Source organism: Chamaea fasciata, unplaced genomic scaffold, assembly GCF_029207755.1.
Source record: "Chamaea fasciata isolate MVZ Bird 193981 ecotype frontalis unplaced genomic scaffold, bChaFas1.0.hap1 SCAF_21, whole genome shotgun sequence".
Lineage (NCBI taxonomy): Eukaryota > Metazoa > Chordata > Aves > Passeriformes > Sylviidae > Chamaea > Chamaea fasciata.
In genome coordinates this window covers 4,809,821-4,827,999 of record NW_027094106.1, presented here as the reverse complement: position 1 = coordinate 4,827,999, position 18,179 = coordinate 4,809,821, and the positions used below count along the sequence as shown (strand labels likewise).

At 44.8% G+C, this 18,179-nt stretch overlaps 1 protein-coding gene across 6 annotated transcripts in view; it reads right to left on the bottom strand.

Annotated features, from left to right (window-relative positions):
- Nucleotides 1–18,179, bottom strand: part of CUX1 (cut like homeobox 1) — a 268,820-nt gene that overhangs the window by 32,874 nt on the left and 217,767 nt on the right. For 5 of the 6 annotated variants that reach the window (XM_066202180.1, XM_066202181.1, XM_066202183.1 and 2 more), the window contains 3 exons: nucleotides 13,881–14,183; nucleotides 9,407–9,595; nucleotides 4,362–4,626 (listed from right to left, as the gene is read on the bottom strand). The exons of the other annotated variant lie outside the window; for it this stretch is intronic. In XM_066202180.1, the coding sequence (XP_066058277.1) occupies nucleotides 4,362–4,626; nucleotides 9,407–9,595; nucleotides 13,881–14,183 (757 nt within the window). The remainder of the gene's footprint in view (nucleotides 1–4,361; nucleotides 4,627–9,406; nucleotides 9,596–13,880; nucleotides 14,184–18,179) is intronic. 6 annotated transcript variants of the gene reach the window in all.

The window sequence follows — 18,179 nt, the reverse complement described above, 5'->3', positions numbered from 1 at the left end:
GACTCGTTGTTTGATTGCTTCCAGGAGTGGTGACTCCAGCACTTCCCTGGTGAGAAGTCAGTATTTTTAACAAAAAATATGAATACAGTTGTAGGAGATCCAAAATAAAGTGGATTGCAAACACAGAACGATTCGTATTTCCACTAGGAATGAGCCAGTCTGCCTAAACAAAAAATAAATCGGGAAAAAGCTGGACAAGCCACTTGGTGTTTTCCTGGACAGCGAGGAGGAATGATGATGAAACCAAGCCTGTTGTGCTGAAAGCGCTGTGAGAAAGCCCAGCCAGTGACAGGCTGCCAGTCTATGAGCCAGTCTGACTTTTGCCTCATTTTTTATTTAAAAAATCAATTTCAGAACTCGAACAGTGACAAGCCAAGCAGTGCCTTTCATAGGAATGACTGCACTCCATGTGTGGGTAGAACTGCCTGGTGTGCAAGGATACACCACCTCTGCCATTTAACTCAGGCCTTCTTCCCTCTTCCTTCTCTGCTTAGGAGTTCCCCAAATCCCCACAAGCAGAGAAAAGTTTATGGAAAAACCTTAGGGCCTGGGCTAACCCCTTCTCTGTCCTGCTGCATCCATGGGAGAAGTGATGAACCCCATTAAAGTCCTAATTTATAACCAAGAGGGAGCCTCAGTGATCCAGGGTTCAGGGATGGGACCACAGGCCTGGGGAAGAGTTTACTAGAACTAAAAATATTTTTCAGAGTGAAGACAAAAACCTCTTGGTTTCAGCCACGGGGAACTGACAAGGGCCCTGCAAACCACAAGTGAAACGCTGTCCCAGCACTGATGGCTGTAAGGATTTTCTATTTTTCCTTAACTGTGCTATGGAAGACAGCAGACAATGGAAAAACATTCAGCTAAATGGAGAACACCACCTGAATACTGCTTTTGAAGCTAATGATCTTACTGACTTACTTGAAATGCAACAGAGTATTTCAGCAGTACTCGCTGACTCCACACTTCTGAAGGATTTAGGGGGTCTGTAATTTTCCCTGGGAGAATATTATTCACCTAACGGAGGCCCACAGGTGCTAACATTAATTTTCTATTACCATTAACTGCACACATCCTGCAACATTGATTATCAGGCTCTATTTATGCCTAAAATCTCCCTGCATGGACATTGATCCAGAACATGGTGCTTCTGTAACATTGCCCAGGTCAGGAGAGGAGGCTGCTAAGAGCTCTGTGCCTGCATGGCATTTAAAATACCTCAGCTCCAGCAGGTACTGAACCTCGCTGAGAATCTGACCACAGCCCTACAAACATCAAACCCATGTCTGTGGAAATCCCGGGAATTCACACCCAGTACCTTGCTTCTGGAATCTGGTCTGGCTCCTGATTAACATAGTAATTAAATTCTTATGGTAAAGAAGAGCTGGTGACAGCAGCTAGAGGATTCCAGAGAGCATTCCTCTTGAGGAAGGTGTTGGCCTCAACATCCACACACCCTGCTGGCTTTCACCAGTGGAACTTAAACCATCAGAGATCTCCTGGGTGCTTGCTGCAGCTCCCTGGACAAGCCTTTACACAACATCAGAACCAGCACAATACAGAGTTCTATGAAAAATACACTCAGAATCCACTCAGAATCCAAGAGTGCTGGATTACAATTCCAGGTTTCATTCCTGATGCGTCTGTAGTATCATCTCTGTGGCCTTATTGAGTTTATGTGCCAGTTTCCACAGGTGGAGTGGCATAGAAATTCCTCCCCCCTGCTTTTTTGAGCCATCAGAGCCTCAAACTCTGATGTGTCCTGTATGTGCTTCACTAGTGCAAAGCAAGGGATATTTATTGTATATTCTGAGAGCTCTGTGACTGGTATGAATGCAAAGCCATAGACTTGGAGAAGTTTGCACACATGTCAAAATCCTTTATACCCATTTATATTCTGAAGTGAATTATTTCTTTGCCTGCTGAGGATATTTTTTTCAGCGTTTCTTTCTGCTGCAGGAAATAAATGCTAATGCTGACTTTCCATCTGGTGAATATAAAGGTGGATCCTGCTGTAGCAACCTCCTTTGGAAAATGAGATTTGGGCAGAATCAGAAAGGAAAAGCATCACTGCAACAGGATTCCCAAGAGACAGCAAGACAAACTTGTCCAAATCTTTGTCCTCCCTTATCTAAAGCTACAGAAAAATTACTATTAAAGCACAAGCAGATGGTCTGAGATGTGCAACTGCTCCTGTATAAAAACCCCTTCAGTTTGGAAAAGAAATGGCCGAGGGAGAGTATAAAAGATATAAATAAAGTGTGGCCTAGAGAAGACTGAAAGACAGACCACCCATTTCTTATGACATATGAGCTGCGGAACAGTCAGACCCTGCTCCCCTCACAGAACATGGAACCTGTCCCTCTTCTGCAACACCCTACACATGATTTCAAAAGAAATTCATGCACGGCAGCTAGGAAAGTTATTGCCAAGGGGAACAAAAAATCGGTCTGTGTTTTGATTTTTCAGTGCTCAGAGCACATAGGGCTCCAAACAGGCTTGAAACAGCTTTTGAAAGCCCCGGAGTCCCAGCAGCACATCTGGGAGCAGGCCCAGATCACTCAAAGCTCAGCCTTGAGTGCTGCCCACAGCTCCCCGTTTGCAGGGTTTGATTTTGTGTCCAGCTGTCAGCACCTCCTCCCCGGGAAGGTGGGGCTGAAGGCGCTGATCAGCACACGCCCAGGCAGGGATCTGGTGATAACGCGGGAGGTGACACCTGCCACCAGCGCTCCCGCGCTCGTCTGCCCAAGTGAGAACAGCACATTTTGCTGTCAGGCCGAAGGGAACATATTTCCATAGGCATCCCTCCAACTTGTGTATAATTGCCTGCAAGTGGGAATTGGAAGAGGCCTGCATTTGGAGGACTCTGAGCGGTGAAAAGAGGCTGCATCTGTACTGAATTCAAGGCAGTGAAATTCAGTGTAAATATGATTACTCGGTTTTTTAAAATTTCGTATTGTTTACTATAAACATTATTTAACTATTGTGCGCAGTATTTCGGAGATAGCTCATTAAACTCTGCTGCTTTTGCTTCAGCGACTTCCTCAGTAAAAGCTGAGAGGGGCCGAAGTGAAAACCTACCCTTTAAATGTTAGCAGTTTTTAAAAACAAACAAGTTTAGCAATCTGGACTAATTAGGAACATTACTGGCTCCGAGTGTAGGAGCAGAATAGTATTAAATCTGGTAGCTTAACTGTACCTGTTCAATATTCATTAGCACAAATTTCTTGGAGAAAAGTCTGCTGCATTAATTAGGACTTCCAATCCCAAGCACAGCTGATAATGTGTTTATTCAAATCCTTATAATTCTTATGTGCTATTCCAGCCTTGTCTCTTTTTATCGCTGCCTCCAGGCCAAAACCTACTTCAGGGGTTCGAATGTGGAAGAAGGTTCCTCCTTAAACGGGAAAGCAACTGAACAGACTAACATTTTATTTCAGTGGGACTCGATGATTTAATCATAACAATGAAATAAATCACAGAATTTTTGAATCGTTTGGGTTGGAAGGGACCTTAAAGCTCACCTTGTTCCACCCCTTGCCATGGGCAGGGACAACTTCCACCAGCCCAGGCTGCTCCAAGCCCTGCCCAGCCTGGCCTTGGACACTTCCAGGGATCCAGGGGCAGCCACAGCTTCTCTGGGCACCCTGTGCCAGGGCCTGCCCACCCTCACAGGGAACAATTCCTTCCCAATATCCCATCTATCTCTGCCCTCTGGCTGTTTAAAGCCATTCCCCCCTGTCTTGATGCTTCAGGCCCTTGTAACAAGTCCCTCTCTGTGGCCGCAGCTGACTTCAGGGTTATTGGTTCCTTGTCCTTCAGGACTCCGTGAAACCTCCCAGAAACACAGCACAAACACTGTGCTTATTTTCAGAGCTCAGTGACTCAAGGCCTAAAAGAAAATCCTCTTTTTCTTCCTATGCAGGAAAATGACACAGTGAAAGCAGGGCCATTCTGATGGCATCCAGTGAAGGACATTTCCAAGTACCCCCCACCCAGTGAGAGCGCCCACCACACACCCAACACGTGTCCGTGAGTGTGCACATGTGAGTCACACACAGCAGCCTGGCCTGCTGCAGTGGGTTTATAAATATTCATCAGTGGCCATCTCTACATCCATGCCCACCCCGAAAGCCAGACTTTCTGTTTAAAAGCACTACTTCCATCAATATGTGAGTATTGCTGCTCCTCAGGGATGACTTAAAATTAGTCTGGAGCATTAGCACTGTGTTAGTGAGAACCTCCCTGCTGTCAGAGCCGCTTGTTTTGCACAACCACCCCACACAGTCTGCTGAGAGAAGCACCCGCCAGAGCCAAGCCAACACATCCCTGAGGAGCAGGGCTCCCGGGAGGCCACGCACCTGTAATTGTGGAACCAGTTGATCACGGTGCTGGTTTTCAAGTTGAGCTGCGTGGCCAGTTCCTCAATGGTTTTTGGTGATGGGTATGGCTTTTGCTGGTAGGCTCGTTTGAGAGCTTCCTTCTCCTCTGGTGCCAGCACCACCCGGGGCTTCTTGAGCTGGTGCTGGGGCTGGGGGCTGGCGCCCTGGCTGTAGTCGATGCCGGCCGACGAGGACTCGCAGGACTGGCTGTCGCTGACGGAGCTGTGCCGCCGCTTCATGTAGGCTGGAAGGGAAGGAAGCACGGGGGGTCAGCCACAGCTGGATACAAGTGCAGGGTGGATGGATGCACCAGCTGAGGGATTAACACGGGGACAGCAGGGGGGAGATGCAGGGATGGGACAGGAAGGATGGGGCACCACCAAACACGCGGATGCAGGAGGCAGAAAGAGGAGAAAAGAGGGTAAATCAGCTGGAAACCTGCCAGAGTCTTCTGCCTTTACAATGAACGTGGGACAGGAATGACAGGGTTCAGTTTTTCTGAGTTTACCCTCAGAAAAGAGGGCAAATCAGCTGAAAACCTGCCAAAGTTTTCTGCTTTTACAATGAACGTGGGACACGAATGACAGGGTTCAGTTCACACGACTCATTTCAGGTTCACTCCTTCAAGAGGAGTGAACTCCCACGTAAGGCCCTGACTGGGACAGTTGTGCTCCATTTTGACTGAAAGAGGTTTGCTGGTTAAAACACTTCAGGTGTACACGGAGGTGTCTCTGACATGAAGGAAAACACGACTGTGGAAGTGGAGCTGCAGCATTCCCAGCCTTCCCGAGCCATCTCCAACACACGATGGCGCCTGGAGCCCGGAGATGCCAGGGATGGGCTGAACGAGCCGTCAGGCGTTTGCTGCCTTTCCCTACAGCTCTCTGCTTGTGGCAGTGACAGGTTATGAAAGAAAACCAGCCCCCAGCACCCTCCTCCCCTACACAAAGCTCCTTCCAAAACACAGACACTTTAAAGAAAGCTCTCCCTGCACTGATGGGCTCGATGAGGCTGATGGCAGGAGCCCGTGATCCTGCCACCGACTTCCCTCCCTGACTGGGAGTGAATTATCCTGGCAAATTCTGCAAGGAAGGAGTCCCAGCAAAAGGCTGTCACTGACTTGATTGATTTACACTGGGCATGGAGAGGTGGGATTTACTGCACCTGGCAGTATCATGCACAAGCATTGCTAATGAGGGGGCTGAAAACAGCAAATATAGATGAATCTTGTCAATAAAATATTTAATGGCCTGTTAAATACCTTCTAGATATTTAAGAGTTCATGTATTCCAGAGCTAGAATTCGATAACCTCGAGTATTAATAAGTTCCAGATTACACCAGCCTGACATCAATCCAGGAGGCATTAAATCTCCAGGAGCCAGGAGCTCTGGTTGGAGCCAGGGACACTGAGGGGCCAGTCACACTGGTCAGCAACCAAATTCTTCAAAAATTCAATTTTTCTCTCCCCACAGCTCTGCCTTCAGGCTGAGGCTGCACAATGAATAAAAAATCAGTGCAATCAAATAAACGGCAATGTTCAAACCCCAGCCAATGTCTCCTGGCAGGGCTCCCTCCAGGACTGGCTGGGTTGTCTGGCTCCAGTGGGTCCCAGCACCTTGCCCTCTCCATGGTGCCTCCAGTGGGACCTTTGGCACTGTGGCTTTACTATCACGGAAGTGAATTCTGAGCACTCTCTGTAACCTTTGGGGGTGTCTGCATGGCCCACATTTTGTTTTTCCTGAATATGACAGATTACCTGTGGATTGCCTACTCTGTAAGATCACTGATATGGAACACAACGTGAGTTGCTCGTGATCCATCACTCTGACGTGATACAGTCCTGCACACATTTGAAATAACCATAAAAAACAAAGTGTGGTGTTTTTTTTATTTTAATAAATCTCCTCTAAAAATCCACCTATTTAAGTTGTTCCAGCCAGATGTAAAACTGCAAAAAAATCTGCACTATTTCAAGGTGACCCATTGGCCTTATTTTTGCAGCCTTCAAGGAACTGTTACAACCTTCAAGCATGGAATTAATCATTCCAGCAAGATAATCTCATATTTCTATAAAGTGTTTGATCTCAAAACTCCTTCCTGGGTGTTATTTCCAACTTGCATTGACATACAAACTAGAGCCAAGGCTCCCTTGCTTCCTTGCACAGCAGAACCAAGAGGCTGGAGGACAACATCCATCACCTCAGCAATGGGCAGCAGCTTCAAGGAGGCCACAGGACAAAACAGAACCTGGCGTGGGAGATGTGAAAGGTGCTCAGACCACCTGTAATTGGAGTCTCAGGGACCAGGATGGGCAGGATTTCCCTTTGTCTGCTCTCCAAAGCAAGGGATTTCTGGCAGGGCAGAGCTCCTGTCTTAAACAGCAAAGGACAACCTGAGCTGTGAGAGCTTGGGAAAAATGTTATTCCTTCCTCTGCTCCTGTAACCTCACACTGGTTACACAAAATGGATCACAAAAGGTGCACTGCCTGAGCTGGGTTGCTCTCATGTGAATGGAACAAATTATACAAAAGCACATATTTCATTAAAACACAGATAAAGAGGAGGATGACCCACTGTTGTGTCAGAGGAATTGTCTTCTGGAGGATAATCTATTATCAGGACAAATTTCCACTGGGCCAAAGGCAGAATTAGGACTCAGACTTCAGGCTTTATTGCTGGTCTCTGAGAACTTAGACGACATTTTTAAAAGCTTTGCCATTTTAATTTTTGCTTTTAAACATCTGTGCTGCGTGTAGACAACGCAAGGAGATCATTCAGCACGCGTGCAGTGACAGCAAGGCTCAAACTGAGATCCGAGTTGCAAACATTTTTTGGAGAAGTTTGATTTTGTCTGTGACCAGTCATATGACATAGGAAATAAAAGAAACCCAGCTGTAATTTGGGCAAAGGTCTGGGTGTGGGTCTGAGGCTGACTGAGTTATACCTTTCCCCCCACAGTGTCCCTCTGGGAAGAGTCCCCAGCATGTGCCCAGCTAGGGATGCCACAGACACCATTGCACAGCTGCCCACCGAGATAAAACAGAGCCCCTTTTAATATAATTTTTATCTTATGTGGTATTGAACAAGATTATTAAAAAAAGTGAAATAATGGGGAAATAAAGGGAATTCAATTTTCTTCTGACAGCAGTGCTGTTCTGTGAGGAGTGTGATGCTCCAGCAGCCCAACACCCTGGAGGTTATGAGAGGAATGAACTCTTCCAAGGCAGGGAAGGTGTGCGGAATGTCTCAGCCTGGGGAGCATGAACCCCCAGCTCCCTCCAAAGAGGTTAGTTAATGTACATTGCAAATTTTCAGAACCTCTTCAAAGGGACATTTATAGCACAAACTTCAGACTGGCAGAACAGGAAAAAAAAAAAAAAGGAGATATGCAGCTCACCTTTATCATAATTATTAATTTACTCCCTTAATAAAATGTGGCAGAGAAATAATTGATAATAATGTTTCACTGGAAGCAGACCCAGTCGCATTGTTCTTTAACTGACATTAGCTGAAGGGAAAGTTAAATTCTTAATGTGGCTCTGGAGCAATTTAAAAGGTTAAATCACAGGATCCTTACCTGCATGAAAGGATTTTGCAGAAAATACAGGGCTGAATTCACTTTAGACTGCTCTGCTCTGAGGACAGCACTTGCACAGTTCAGAGCTCAGTGCAGAGTCTCAATGATTTATGGCCTTATCTCTATTCAGATGCCATCTACAGACCATATGTATCGCTCACTGTTTGATAAGAATCCAGTTTAGAAAATAGTTTTGAAAGGATATTGTCAGTACTACTTTTAAATTATTTTTATTTTACTTTGCTGCATTATGGGCAATATTCTCGGTGAGGCTATAAAAATCCAGCTAGCTGACAATTTTATTCCTGCCATGTTTCTAATACAGCAAAACCCCTCACGATTCCCTTTGGTTTACAGTCGTAAGTGGGAAACCCAAGTGGATTTTACTCCCCATGGAAGATCATACACGATTTGTGCTAAGATACTGCACTGCTTTATATTATACTAGTTACTGTGACAAGGGTTTGAATTTCTTCTTAAAAGCCTGCAAGACTATAATTTTCCCAGAAGCTCCCTCACTGCAATTTTAAATATAATCACCAAGTTCTTGATCAAATGTGTAAATGCTTTCAGAACATCAGTCAACAGCAGAGCTTTCACTGTACACGATTAATGATGTCTGTGCTAATATCATTAAGGGGTAGCTCCAGAGATGTATATATCATTAATTAGTTAACTGCTGATAATGGCAGCCCACGAGTCTCTCTTGTAAAATCACATGAACATACTAAAAAACAGGGCTCTGAATAACCACTGGGTTTTAGAGATGAATTTTAAACGGAGAGAGCTGGATAAATTTGCAGGATGTACTCCCTACTAAAATACCCAGTAACAACTCAGACCACTCACAGGTCCGTCCCCATGACCCTGTTTCATGTGAGCATACCACACAAATTTTATTGTATTAACACAATCACCTTCCCCCTCCCTGTAAGGCTACAAATATCATTATTCTGCGATACCCTGTAATAAAGGCTGCATTTTTCTCTCCTCTCAGCAACCATCAGTGCAGGACAGGCAAGGAGCTTTCCCAGGAATCAATGCACAGTTCTTCCAGCCCAACATCTGTGACCAGCTGCAGCACTATTAACCCAAAGCCAGCTCCCAAACTCACATTTCTCATTTGGTAAAGCAAGTTATCAGTGATACACCAGGCCCTCAGTAATTAATCTATAGGAGAAAACAGCAACGATTCCCCAGCAGCTGGTGAATATTTAGGGTTTGGGGTCGGCCTTTTGTTGTGTGTTTGTTTTCTTTTTATTTTGGGATCTATCTGCTTGAGCAAGCATCAAATAAAAGCTCCGAAAAAGCTGTGGTGAAGTCCTTTTGCATAACCCTCCTAAGAACGGATCAATGCTGCCTCTCCACTATTTATGGAGGGTTATAAACGCCAGGCTGGTGTTGGGAAGAGCAGAAGAGGTGAGTCAGCACTCTGCTCCCCGTTACCTTTTTTCTCCATGCGCTTCATATCCATCAGCTTCTCCACGTTGTTGGGATCGTTGAGCCACAGCTGCATGCGGACAAAGGGTTCCCTCCCCTTCAGGCTCAGCTTGTGCCAGGGCTTGGGGCGAGCCAGCAGGTCTGAGACAGAGCCTTGTGTCAGCCCCAGGATTGTCTCCCCGAACAAACGCTGACCTAATGCGAAATGGAGAAGCGCATGAATTCGCTCAGCCGAGACACGGGAAAGAACACGAGATCATTCCTCAATTATTCTTACTTCAGGACTGCTTCACACCCAGAAGAGACATTTAGGAGGATAAATGCTCTGCCCCCCACTAGAAGGGTAAATATTGAGCTTTAGTTTAATCCTCAGGATCTGCCTGGGATAAAGGGAGGAGTTCGACATGTTTGGGGAGCGGGACCTTACAGTGAAACAGTGTGCAAAAAATAAAATTAGGGGAGGAAAAATAAACTGAACTTCTAGCTAAGCAGGCAACTAGCGAGAGCAGTGAGGCTACTGAGCTCTTGTGCAGGAGGGCAGTGCCACAGCTTTGTTCCAACAGGGCAATCCAAACATTTCCAGCAATCAGTGAACCAAGAGCAATGCAACCTCCCCCTTCAGCAATGGCCATATAATGTCCTCACAGAAACACGTATGGAATTTCTGTGCTGTACTATCTGTGGGGATCTAACTGTGCCTCACCCACTGGAGATAATCAGAATTTGCAATACAATTTCTGTTTTACAATCTCTGCAGTATTTCTAGTTAAGAACACTTAATTTTAGTTCTCTTACAAAATGCTGTCATCTGGCCGAGTAAAATCTGCAAATGCTTTGCAGTGTACAGTGTTCATATGTGCATTGCTGACAATGATTTCACATGGGAAAGGTCTAACTTCTCAAGGACTGGGGAAAATGCCTGTACAGCTCAAACTCAACCACACAGCTGGTTTTCTAAACCCCTTCACTTCAGTGTTCTCCCTCAGCTGCACTGCCTTGATACCAACTTCTGCTACAGGAGAGAGCCTGGAGTCATCTGAGTCACCAGGGTTTAAGATACAAGTGCTGCTGTCATGGGATCTCAAGGTAACCCAAAGATCTTTCCATAAACCCCAAATTTGGGCCTCAGGGTCCTGTGTCTGATCTGCAGCTTTGGAGTGCCCTCACTAACACACAAAGAACATTCTCCCTTCACGTCCCAGCACTTGCAGCCAGTGGTAACCAACAGATCCCTAAGGGTCAATGGGGATGAGTGGGGGCTGCTGACCCCACAGCTCTGCCTGCAAAGCACCACCAGCTCTTGCCTTCACAGCCTTCCCTGACCCTGATACAGCTCATGGCAAATATCTGCTCTACAAACCCATCCCCTGTGCTTAACTCCAAGATTCCCCTCCTCCTTCTCTTTAAAACCATCCCAAGATTTTTGCCCTGGTGGGGTTTTTTTTTGCCTGTATGGGGAGAGGAGGGAATATGGGACCAGTTAGAAGCTGCAGAACATCCCACTCAGATGTGTGGGGCAGGTGGGTCTGCAAAGCTTTCAGAGGAAGGAGCTGAGATAATGAGAGGCAGAGAGGGGAAAGGAGAACAGGGCTTAACATGACACTCTGCTAATAAGCTGTAAAACAGTTCTTACAGACTGAACAGAAACCTACATTCAGAATTCACTCAAGTTCCTGAGTAATAAGTGATTTTCCACTACCCTCAATATCAGGAAAATCAGACAAAAGAGGTAAATTCAGGGGAAGTTTTATCAATTTTATCTTCATGTTTTTATCACATGTAGTGCTGGGGTAACCTGCTCCCTGTTTGTATTTAAAAACATCAGCAAGGCCTCATCCATTTCCTTGTAAACCTGCCAGCTACTAGCAAGATAACACAGCTACTTTAAAAATCTGTTATTGTGCTGCCACATGAACAGGAATAGGGGCACAGATTTGCAAAAGGGTTGGGAATGAGCAGTGCTGGCAGTGCTGCTGAAGGAAATGAACCTCAAACTACAGCCTAAAAATTAAAAATGCAAATGTGGAAGGAGGTAACATCATGTTCTCTAGGTGTTAAGAACAAAGCTAAAGATGTTTGTGTTGTTTATTTTATGTCAGGATATGGCAGGACAGCAGAAAACACCTGAAAGGCTCCCAAGCTAAGGGGGAAGGTGTCAGAAATCATCCTCGGGAGGCAGCAGGTGTATCACGCTCCATCTTCCTCAGAGCACTAACAAAAACAGGAATATTTTTAAGCACAGGTTTCCTAAAACTCCTCCCCATCCTTCATGCCTGTTCCCACTGATGTCGATCCTAATGGACAAAACTGTGTTGGTTTCATGGATAATCTGGACCCTTCCTACAAAACGCCCAATATTCCCTATCCTCAAACAGCTGAGTGCAGCTGCTTCCCTCTGTGTAGCCCAGCAGGGAATCACTGAGGACACTCTGACTTCTGGAGCTCAGAGCATCAGCAGCATCTCAGTGTGGGCACTGCCAGCATCGTGTGCTGAAGGCACAGAGCCTTCAGAGAATGGTTTGAGTTGGAAAGGACCGTGAAGGTCACTCAGTTCCAACTCCTGGTGAAAGGAACACCTTCCACTCTCCCAGGTTGCTCCAAGCCCTGTCCAACCTGGCCTTGGACCCTTCCAGGGATGGGGCAGCCACAGCTGCTCTGGGCACCCTCTGCTGGGACCTCCCCACCCTCAGAGGGAAGAATTCCTTCCAAAAATCCCATCTGAACCTACTCTGTTTCAATTTGAAGCCATTCCCCCGACTCAGTCTGAATTGTTTTGTACAACTGTGGTCTTTACTGGCTGGTGACACTGGGACACCTCAGCCACCACCAGTTGCCTATGACAGGTTCACAAGGCCCAGTGGCCTAAACCAGAGAAACCTGTGCACCAGAGAACCTGGTGCACTAGCACACTGAGGGCACAAAAGGAGACATTGAAACTGGTTCCACACCTAATGCAGAGTTTGGGGCACATTTCCTGGCTCTTCTGCTGCTTTTTAGGCTTGTCAGCCACACTGTAGGAAAACAAAAATCATGGGAAATAAAAAAGACTAAGTAAAAATGGCATCAAAGCAAATGTAAACAAAAAGACTTTTTTTTTTTTTTTTTTTTTTTTTTTTTTTTTTCCCAAACCTCTCTGGAACACCAGAGCAGGTAGAGAGCTCAATAGCATTTTGCCCAAAAACCAGGGGCTTGGATCTGCAAACCCATACCAGGATTTGGGACTTATGTTATCTCCACTGAACAAGCAACCACCACCTGCCCAAGCCAAATGCACGGGCAAGGAATTCTGCTGGGCTCAGTGGAACACAATCTCATTCAGGGTATGTCAGTGGGCAGGGCCATTTCCTTTTTTTCCCCCAAAATTATGTTGAATGAGAACTTGGGACCTCCCCCATCCCAGTATTTTTCCCCCTTAATTTTTTTTTTTTTAAAGACAATGATATGTTATTCTGTGTCTAGATGAAAAAAGGCTTCCTCACATACTAAAATAGAGGAGTTTTTACTTTTACAGTCATCATTTTCAGATGATACGAATAAAATTCTTCTCACATATGTAACATCATCGGTCTAAATCTAAACTTTTGGTCCTGTTTGTCGTGAAGGAAGAGAAACTGGTACTTCTGGAGAGCACCAGACATTCCCCTGAACACCTAATGCAGGTGGGATGAATCCCTTGCTAAGACCCAGAAGCAGGAGCAGGTAACACTGGGATGGCCTTACTGCCCTCCTGCCAGAGCCCTCAAAGGATCCCAGAAACATTTCCCAAAGCCTTGTGAGGGAAGCAAGGGTTAAAGACACGAAGAGCCAGTGATTTAGAGGCACAGGGACAGTGTTAATGTGGACTTCCCACACTCCCATCAGGTTATTCCCTGGGACTATTCCAAACAGTCATGGCACTGAATTCAACTAGCCAAAAACCCATCTGTAGGCAAAAGCAGCCTCAGCTTTGCACATCTCTGAGCAGGAATTAACTGAGTGGCCCTGTACACTTATCTCAGGCTTATCTAAACCTCAGCTGAGTCTGGATTTTCCCTCCCAGCTCTGCAGGGACACTGTGCTCCTGCTTGTGGTGCACCTGCCTCTCCAACCATCTGGGCTCCTCTCCTCCCCCCAAAATGGGGCTGGAATTAGCAAGTGTGAGGGAAACAGCCTTTCCCAAGGGGAGATCTGACTGCCTCTGGGGTCCTGGGGGTCCTGACAGCCTGCTGGACTCTGTTTTGGGAGGTGGGAGCAGGACCTGGCTGCTGTGCCAGGAGCAGAGCTGAGGAAGAAGCAAGGGTGTGATGACATTTGAAGTGGAGTGTGACAATCTGAAAGGAGCTTTCTACCAGTTTAGAAAGATGAGGTGTCTTTTTTAGCCAATTAAAGCTCAGGCCAGAGTCGGACCCAGGCATTCTCATACACATCTGCAGTAGCTAACAACAAAAGCATGAGCACTTACACACGATTTTGGTCAAGAAACGAGAATAAAGCGATTTACCGAGATTGTTGTCCGTGAGCACTTCCTTGACCCTCTTGGTGATGCCATAGGTGTCCAGCTCAGGGGACATGGCCACCAGCTCCTGGATGCTGAGTGCTGAGTGGCCTGAGAGCGGCAGAGGGGTCGTGGATTGGGATTCAGATGCAGGTGGCTCGCTGGATTCCTGGGATTTGCCATCTTTACTCGTCTCTATGGCAGGACAGGGTTGCTGTACCAACTCAGTCAGGCTTTTCACTGATTCACTGGAACTCATGGGAGATTCAGGAGCAGGACTGCAACTGGCAGAAGTCTTTGGAGTACTTTCTGCAATTAAAAAAAGAGAAAAAAGTCCCCACTTTAGCATAATTGTAATGTTTTGATTGCAGGATATTTAACTTTCCTCCTCATTTATATTCTACCTACTTCAAAAAATGCCTAAGTATGCAAAATGCTACTTGCTATGACTTGGGTACTAAAAAGCCTCTTTTTAAAAACAAGAGTTATTTTCTAATTTTATCTTGAGTCATCTCTGATTTCTTATACAGACAAGATGTACAAATACAAATAAAAATCAGGAAAAACTGAAGTGCAATAGTCTGTAAGTTTGCACGCAATTTCCTTGGTCAGGCAATCTCAGTTTTGCTTGCCACAACACTTTTATATAAGGATGGTTTTAAAGTTACCATTCTAGACTGGTTTAAACCTCCTTCTGTGACTTGTAAGAAACTCACTCAGCCACTGTTTTGTTCTGTCAATGAGGGATTTTCTACAACTGATACAATGCTCTATCTTGAGAGTGTTATTGATTTCATTTTGTTTCTTATCACACACATCACATTTTTGCAATTCTCTTTGTCCAGAAATAACAAGATTAAAATACAGTTTGTAATTATGTCGTATTAATTAAAGTGTTTGAGAATCCAGCATAAAGATAGCGAGTGGATCAGGAGACACCCAAATCTGTTATTGTGACACTTGGTTTCAAAGAAAGCTTTCCCAATCTGTTAATTTGCCAACAACAATAGGTTCTGTACAAAATGTTGTTTTCCCCCAATAAATTTCTCTCTCACAGAACGTACTGACTGAGCTTATTCAGAGATTCCAGACATCTGAGGGTACAGGCTGAACCTTCTTTAAAGCGACAACACACAGGCAACGTGGTTTACAAGAATAATTCAGGAGATAAGGAGCACGGGCGACCTCTCCATCCAGTTTTTCCCATTTCTGTGGGGCTGCTTCCTCCTTTTTGCTGTCTCCCACCCATTTCTTGCCAGGGTTAATGACATGGATTCCAGCCTCACACACCCCAGCTGTCTGGAGGAAGCTGCAAGAGCTCTCAGCTGCACAAGGAGGAGGCCAGACCCCATCCAAACCCAGTCCCCCCAACGGAGCCCAGAGTTTTCTGAGCCCTGTGCTGCCACCACAGAGGATTCTCAGCTCCCATCAGGCAGTGGCTGCCAGCAAACCTCACTGATTTTTCAGTTTGTTATCCACAATATTGTCAGATCATTCCATTGCATGAAGCCTGTGCAGCAGGGGAACACATCCCAAATGCTGAAGGAAAATATTACCACAGGAACAGTCAGGCCCAAACGGAGCAGAGTGCAGAGGATAATGGTGTCTGTTGTTCGGGGTCCTGGGAGCTTTCCCATGCTGCATTCAAGAGCTTCCCTGACACACCCACTCGAAGTTGCTCTCTCAAACCTAAAAACCTGACTTTTACTGCTTTATGTGAGATGCAAAAGAGGCAGACAGAAAGGAAAGGGAGGTGCATGTAAATCTGTAAAGGTAAAGGGGATCCTACAAATCTTGTTTCTTTTCTCTGCTCACCCTGGGTCATCATAGAACCGAACAGAATCCCTGGGAAATGTTATTTCTGTATCAGGAGCAGCAAAGGAATGGTACTGTAAATTTGCCCTGATTCACCCATGCGAGGGACCAATTTGGCAGATCATCCATCTTGTTCACTGTACACTGTCAGGGATGGCATGAATTCCCTACATGATAAACAGATTTCTTCTCAGGTCTGTGTCCTTTAACCCACAGCAAGGTCAAAATTATGGCTGCCTAGCTAATAAACTGCACGGCACTCGTTCAACTTCCCTCTAATTTTGTCCCTTGTGCCAGCTTATACAAATCTTACTGAATAACTAGAGCAGCTGCAAATTTCCTATACGATTCCTCATCCGTGCACGGTGAGCCATACATGCACAGACACAGAGCACAGGGGAAAAAAAAAAAAAAAAGACAAAATAATAATAATAGTAAAAAAAAACCCCACCAAAAACCAAACCAAACCCAACCACACAGGACTAAACAAAAGCCTTTCCTAATGCCTCCTTCTCCCTCTCCTTTCCCTGCCCAGCCTAATTATGAGCACAACAAAGGTAATCTGTGTTATCATCTATCACTGAGATGCTCTCTGTTGCTCACATATTAGCTTATTTATTTTTTATATCACTTACCAAGAGCTTACTTGAATTTCATTTTTAAGACCAATCTGCTGCTCATTTACTCCAAAAGGTGGGATTATCTGAATCTAATTTTGGAAGGCAGTACAGATGACAAACTGCTTTTTTTCCCCCACCAAAAGGCAAGTGTACAGTGATTTCAGGCGAGGCATTATGTACACGTACTACAAATAACTCAAAATATGTTCCCCATTCATTTTTAGCATTTTTCCCTTCTGGAAAAGCATTTTCAAGATCACACAAATATTTGAGGAAAAGATCCATTATTTGGGAAAGTAAATTCAATAATCAAATAATGCAAACATTTCCCGTTAATCTACTTTAAAAATTAAATAGACATTTAGAGTACAAGTGACTGCTGACAGAACAAAGGGGAAAATTGACTGTATTCAGTATTCCAGATTTAACTGTCAATCCACAGCCATTTCACATGTTTTATGAAATAATTTGGCTGTATTCATTTCTCTCAAGTTCCTCACAAGACAAAGACACAAATTCAGGATATCTGAAAAATATACATTAAGATTTCAAAAGCAGCAATTGAACATTTCCAATGAAAACAATACATTGAAAGCTTATTTCCTTAAAACCTGCTCTGCTTTTTTAACCCCACACTGCTCTGAAGAATAACACTAACTTAAGAGCAATCCCATTTCTTAAAAGTAATATTCACTGGATGTTTTCACATTCATGTTTAAGGAGGAAAGGACCATTTTGTTAATATAAATATAAAACTGCATTACAGAACAACCTGCAAACTCCATGGCCACCACTTTTGGATGAAATTACTTCAATAAATCCCAGGTAAACTTTGCTGTACCAAAGGGGGTTTGCCTTCCAACAGCCTGCATCCAATTTAGGATGTGAAGTAAAAGCTCCAAAGCTTCAAAAATGAGGTGCTGGAAGAGCTGAAGAGATCAAGAGCATCACCAGCGACAAGGTCATTGCAGAACCCGGGAAGTTTTAAACTTTCAGGTAGCCAAAGACATCAGTAGTGCCCTGAGCTTTACAGAGGCTGGGGGAAACAGGGTGTCCCCAAAAATGACTTTATGGAATGATGGTGACCATTAGACCCCACATGTGATGAAGACACAGCTTAAAATGACAGTTTTAAATGATAAAAAACTCCCATGTAATTTCTGCACAGTTATAGGCTGGTGTTGCCAAATGCCATTAAACACCCAAAGACAGCATAAATGCACTTAAATCATCCAAACTTTTGAAGATGTAAGTAGAACTGAGTCATGAAAGAGCAAAGGTTCTACCAGCACTTTTTACATTATTAATTCAAAATATAGGGGTATAGAGAAGCTCAGCCCTTCCAAGGGATTTTAAGGAGCACATTCAAATATGCAGCATGGAAAATAATAATCAAAAATACAAATCAAGTACTAGAAGTCATGTCTGCAGAAATGGACCAGCAAGCTGAAATGTTTGGCAAGTGGAATTGGGCCTCATTCATGGCCAAGACGGGAGGAGAACCAAAGAGCAACACTGGCTATTTCACAGCTGCTGACACAGCTCAGAGAGAGTGATGCTCCTGCACTGGAGGGGAGCTTCCAGGCTTTGGAGGCAAATGTGTCTCCAGAAAGACAAATACACCTGATTCAGTCTGCCAGCCCAGATATCCCTGCTTGGGGACACTCACTTCTGGAAGAGCACACAGGACTTAAGTCAGGAAATTCTTCCCTTCTGTTTTTTCCTACAATATTAGAGAGGGATGCACAGTCTAAAATAAAGATGCATTAATCAGTGGAAACAAAGTCAACGTTACACAAATATCTCCTTTTTTCTTTTAAAATGCTATTTTCTCAATATAAAATCGTTGCTTGAATGACCATCCAACAGC